Here is a 4,425-nt window from a genome sequence, read left to right as displayed (position 1 = left end):
CTAGAGGAATGAATCGGCCAAAATCATACCGAGTTGAACCTCAGCTCGAGTGGTTAGGTGCAGGTTGTCCGGTTCCAGCTCCAATCCCTGGGCATCAACACATTTCACATTTTCAAGGTCTAATCCCAACTGGGCTCCTCTCACTTGCTCAAGAAAATGGCCTTGTGCTGATGCCAATGCAATGTACCAACAAAAATCATAAGATTGTTATGGATCATGTACATTTTCAACTGGGCTCTTCTCACTTGCTCTTTGCTCGTAGTTTTAATTTTTTTTCGTGGCATGACGTCTTTTGAGTTCCTTGACTTTTGATGGTTTTTTGGGCCGCTATTTTAGTGGTAAACTTTTCAGAGAACGGGCACTTTGTGCTTATGTTACAAGGGTCAAATTTGTCTCCAGTCATGTCCCGTCCAGAGCCCCGTCAGGATTCTTTTAGCTATGCTTGATTCTGGCTCGGTCCAGGTCCTTTTTATTTTTATACTTCCTTAATACCAAAAGACCAACTCCTCCAACTGGTAATCTTGTATGCTCTTTCTTGTGGCCAAGGTAGCGTTGGTGAGTTGGTAAACCATATTACAAAAACTTCGACAACAAGCTGGACTTAGCTCCATCTACTCGTTGGTGAGTTGGTAAACCATATTACAAAAGCTTCAACAGCAAGCTGGACTTAGCTCCATCTACTCGAATATGAGACCTCTCTATGCCGCTGAGCCAAAGGCCCATTGGCACGGAGGGGGCCTAAGTGAGAACATCCATGTTGCTATTTATGAAGCTCGGCAATTTCTTACCAGAAAGTCTATTGTCAATTTTGCTGTGTACCGAGATTTATTTGAGTTTGTAGAGCATCGACTAACCAAACCAAACCGAGTCTTGTTTCTCAATCAATTGTGGTCCGCTACATGGGTGTGTAGGATCGACTCATCCAAATGAATCAATACTAAGATGTGAATTCTGAAAGGTAGTCCAATTAGTGTACATGTATTATTAGTAGTGAAGGAGACTCGAGATCGCATCTTAGATCCTGAAAGAACTTCGATGGTTGCCCCATGTACAACTCCGCGTCCTCTTGTAACTCCAAATCACTCTCCCCCTGATACCATAGCTTCGCCTGGATCTTCCCTCCGCCTTGCACGGTGGCTCTAGCCCTGCTCACCAAGCGGTCATAAAAAAAACTCCCCTGACCCCAACTACTTATGTTGGACCCGCCTAATGCACAGGGCACCAATCCCACCATGCCGACGCTCAGGTCTTTCGCCAATACCGAATTGGCAAACGAAATCCCGGGGCCCACCCCAAACGTGATGTTCACGTTGATGTCCCTGTGGAGTGGCTCGGCCGCAGGAACCCACGTGAGGTTTGGGGCCAGGCTGAGGATCGATGGGTTGGGGGCGCATTTGGGTGGGCCGACGCCGTCCCAGGTGCCGTTGGTTGTGCTGCCGTGGCCAGACATGTTGCTTTGTCAGGCAACCAGGAATAAGTTCATGACTTGCGATGAGAAAGGGGACACCGCGGTTGCCAGAAGAATTAACCAAGGATAGGGAGCATTGCTTTGGTTTGTGACACTGTAGTCAATGTTAGTAAGGAAGATGATTGCACAACGTTATAAAGACATCCACGTCTCATAGTGACTATATTTATTTGGTCGTGAACACGTCTAAAATAATTATTTTAACGTTAATGAACTACTCAAATCATTTGTGTGGGATCGATCTTCTACCACCATTGATACCACACCTCATCCCTACTGCCTGCGCCTTCCTTTTACCATAACAACCAACACAAACACTTCATTGCCACGGCAATCAAACCGCAACATGCAACTCTAGCACGACTACTACTCCTCCACCACCACCACCATTTTAACACATCATAAAGCACCACTCCTCCACTCCACCACCAATGTCATGACCACCAAAGTTTCGTTTCCTAAATTAATAAGCCTTGTAAACCATACCTCTTGGGCATATTCGGGTGATTAAGCAGTTTTTATGTGCATTTGTGATGCGAGGAAAGTCAAATCAATTCTCAAGAACTCATAAAATATGAAAGGGTACCATAGAACTGTGAATGTGAGTAGCAAATGGAACGTAGGATGAAAAATGTGTAGAAAATAGACAACTACATACGAAGATCGTGGAAGCAGTACCACCCCTCTGCCACATACACTGTCACTATGACACAACCCCTCCACCACCATCACTTGACCAAATATACCACCATAATTTCACCACTACCACCACACTTCCACTCTTCTACCACCATTGACACCACACCTCATCCCTACTGCCTCCAACTTCCTTTTACGATAACAACCAACACAAATACTTCATCGCCAAGACAATCAAACCGCAACATGCACCTCTAGCATGACTACTACTCCACCACCACCACCATTTTAACACATCTTAAAGCACCACCCCTCCACTCCACCACCAATATCATGACCACCACAATTTCGTTTCCTAAATTAATAAGCCTTGTATAGCGTACCTCTTGGGCATATTCGGGTGATTAAGCAGTTTTTATGTGCATTTGTGATGTGAGGAAAGTCAAATAAAATCTCAAGAACTCATAAAATGTGAAAGAGTACTATAGAACTGTGAATGCGAGTAGCAAATGGAACTTAGGATGAGTGGAAGGGGTGTGAAAATATATTTTAACTTATGTGGCTCTAACGATGTTTGAATTTGTCTACTATTGACCAACTCTTAAAAAACCAACATAAATTAGTTTATATGGTTTGACCCCACCATATTTTAGTACTTTGAGAATCCTCTTTATCAATATGTAGACGATCTTTATCCGATTTAAAATGACGAAGATGCGAGCGTTTTACAAGAACAAATCATTTTTGGACTCAGTGAGTGTAAAATAGTCATATATTTTGATGTACAAAAAAAATTGCATCCATACTAATAGGGTTTGAAAGTAGACTTAACAAGCTTCTTAACGGTTCAAAGCTTGCCAAAATCGGAGTTCGGTAGTGTCCGGAAGAAGGCCGCGAAATTTAAGAAATTCTGAACTTTCAATGCGCCTGTGGAGCATTTCTTTGCAGGCGGGGCGCACTACATTAAGCTTGAGGCGCCTAGGAGCTCCACAATTTGTCAAACTTTGCAAGTTTGTTCCCATCATTCCCGATCTCCGATTTTTGCAAGGTTTGAACCATAAAAAAGCTTGTCAAGTCTACTTTGTAACCCAATTAGTTTGGATGCAATCATTTTTGTAAATAAAAAATATGACTATTTTACCCTCACTGAGTCAAAAAATAAAATTTTCTTGTAAAATGCTCGGATCTCCTTCCTATAAAATCGGATAAAGACCTTCTTTATATCGATAAAAAATGAATTTCAAAGTACTAAAAGATGGTGCAATATGACTATACAAATAATAAAGTTGAGTTTATGAAAAATGTGTAGAAAATAGACAACTATATACAAAGATCGTGGAAGCAGTAGCACCCCTCAGCCACAAACATTGTCACTGTAACACAACCCCTCCACCACCATCAATTGACCACATATACCACCATAACTTCACCACTTCCACCACACTTCCACTCTTCTACCACCATTGACACCACACCTCATTCCTATCGCCTCCGCCTTCCCTTTACCATAACAACCAACACAAACACTTCATTGCCACGACAATCAAACCGCAACATGAACCTTTAGCACGACTACTACTCCTCCACCATCACCACCATTTTGACACATCATAAAGCACCACCCCTCCACTCCACCACCAATGTCATGACCATCACAATTTCGTTTCCTAAATTAAAAAGCCTTGTAAAGTGTACCTCTTGGGCATATTTGGGTAATTAAGCAGTTTTTATGTGCATTTGTGATGTGAGGAAAGTCAAATCAAATCTCAAGAACTCATAAAATATGAAAAAGTACCATAGAATTGTGAATGGGAGTAGCAAATGGAACTTAGGATGAGTGGAAGGGGCGTGAAAATATGTTTTAACTTATGTGGCTCTAATGATGTTTGAATTTCTCTACTCCCGGCCAACTCTTCCAACACCAACATCCATTAGTTTATATGGTTTGACCCCACCATCTTTTAGTACTTTGAGAATACTCATTATCGATATGTAGACAGTCTTTATCCGATTTAAAATGATGGAAAATGCGAGCGTTTTACAAGAACAATTCATTTTTGGACTCAGTGAGGGTAAAATAGTCATATACATTGATGTACAAAAAAAATTGCATCCATACTAATTAGGCTAGAAAAAAGACTTAACAAGATTTTTAACGGTTCAAACCTTGCCAAAATCGGTGCTCGGTAGTGTTCGAAAGAAGGCCGCGAAATTTAAGAAATTTTGAACTTTTTATGCGCCTGAGGCATTTCTTTTCGCCCAAGGCGCACTACAATGCGCCTGAGGCGCCTAGGAGCTCCACAATTGTCAAACTTTGC

The 4,425-nt window shown here is 41.9% G+C and overlaps 1 protein-coding gene across 1 annotated transcript; it reads right to left on the bottom strand.

Annotated features, from left to right (window-relative positions):
• Positions 1–1,450, bottom strand: LOC131332996 (probable carbohydrate esterase At4g34215). Its single transcript, XM_058367296.1, has 2 exons — positions 976–1,450; positions 1–182 (listed from the first exon to the last, which is right to left on the bottom strand). Exons 1-2 carry the CDS (start codon positions 1,448–1,450, stop codon positions 1–3), a joined length of 657 nt encoding a protein of 218 aa, XP_058223279.1.
• Positions 1,451–4,425: the final 2,975 nt, after the last annotated feature.

This window comes from Rhododendron vialii, chromosome 7a (genome assembly GCF_030253575.1).
Source record: "Rhododendron vialii isolate Sample 1 chromosome 7a, ASM3025357v1".
NCBI classification, from domain to species: Eukaryota; Viridiplantae; Streptophyta; class Magnoliopsida; order Ericales; family Ericaceae; genus Rhododendron; species Rhododendron vialii.
Note: the sequence above shows the minus strand (reverse complement) of the source record. Positions and strands in the feature narration are given on the sequence as shown.

Bases quoted from the DNA above. Each gene is read 5' to 3' on its own strand.
- LOC131332996 (XM_058367296.1), bottom strand. From the start codon at position 1,450: ATGTCTGGCCACGGCAGCACAACCAACGGCACCTGGGACGGCGTCGGC. The intron at 183-975 runs TACACTAATTGG...TTTGTTGGTACA, and splicing joins TTCACTACTAATAATACATG to TTGCATTGGCATCAGCACAA.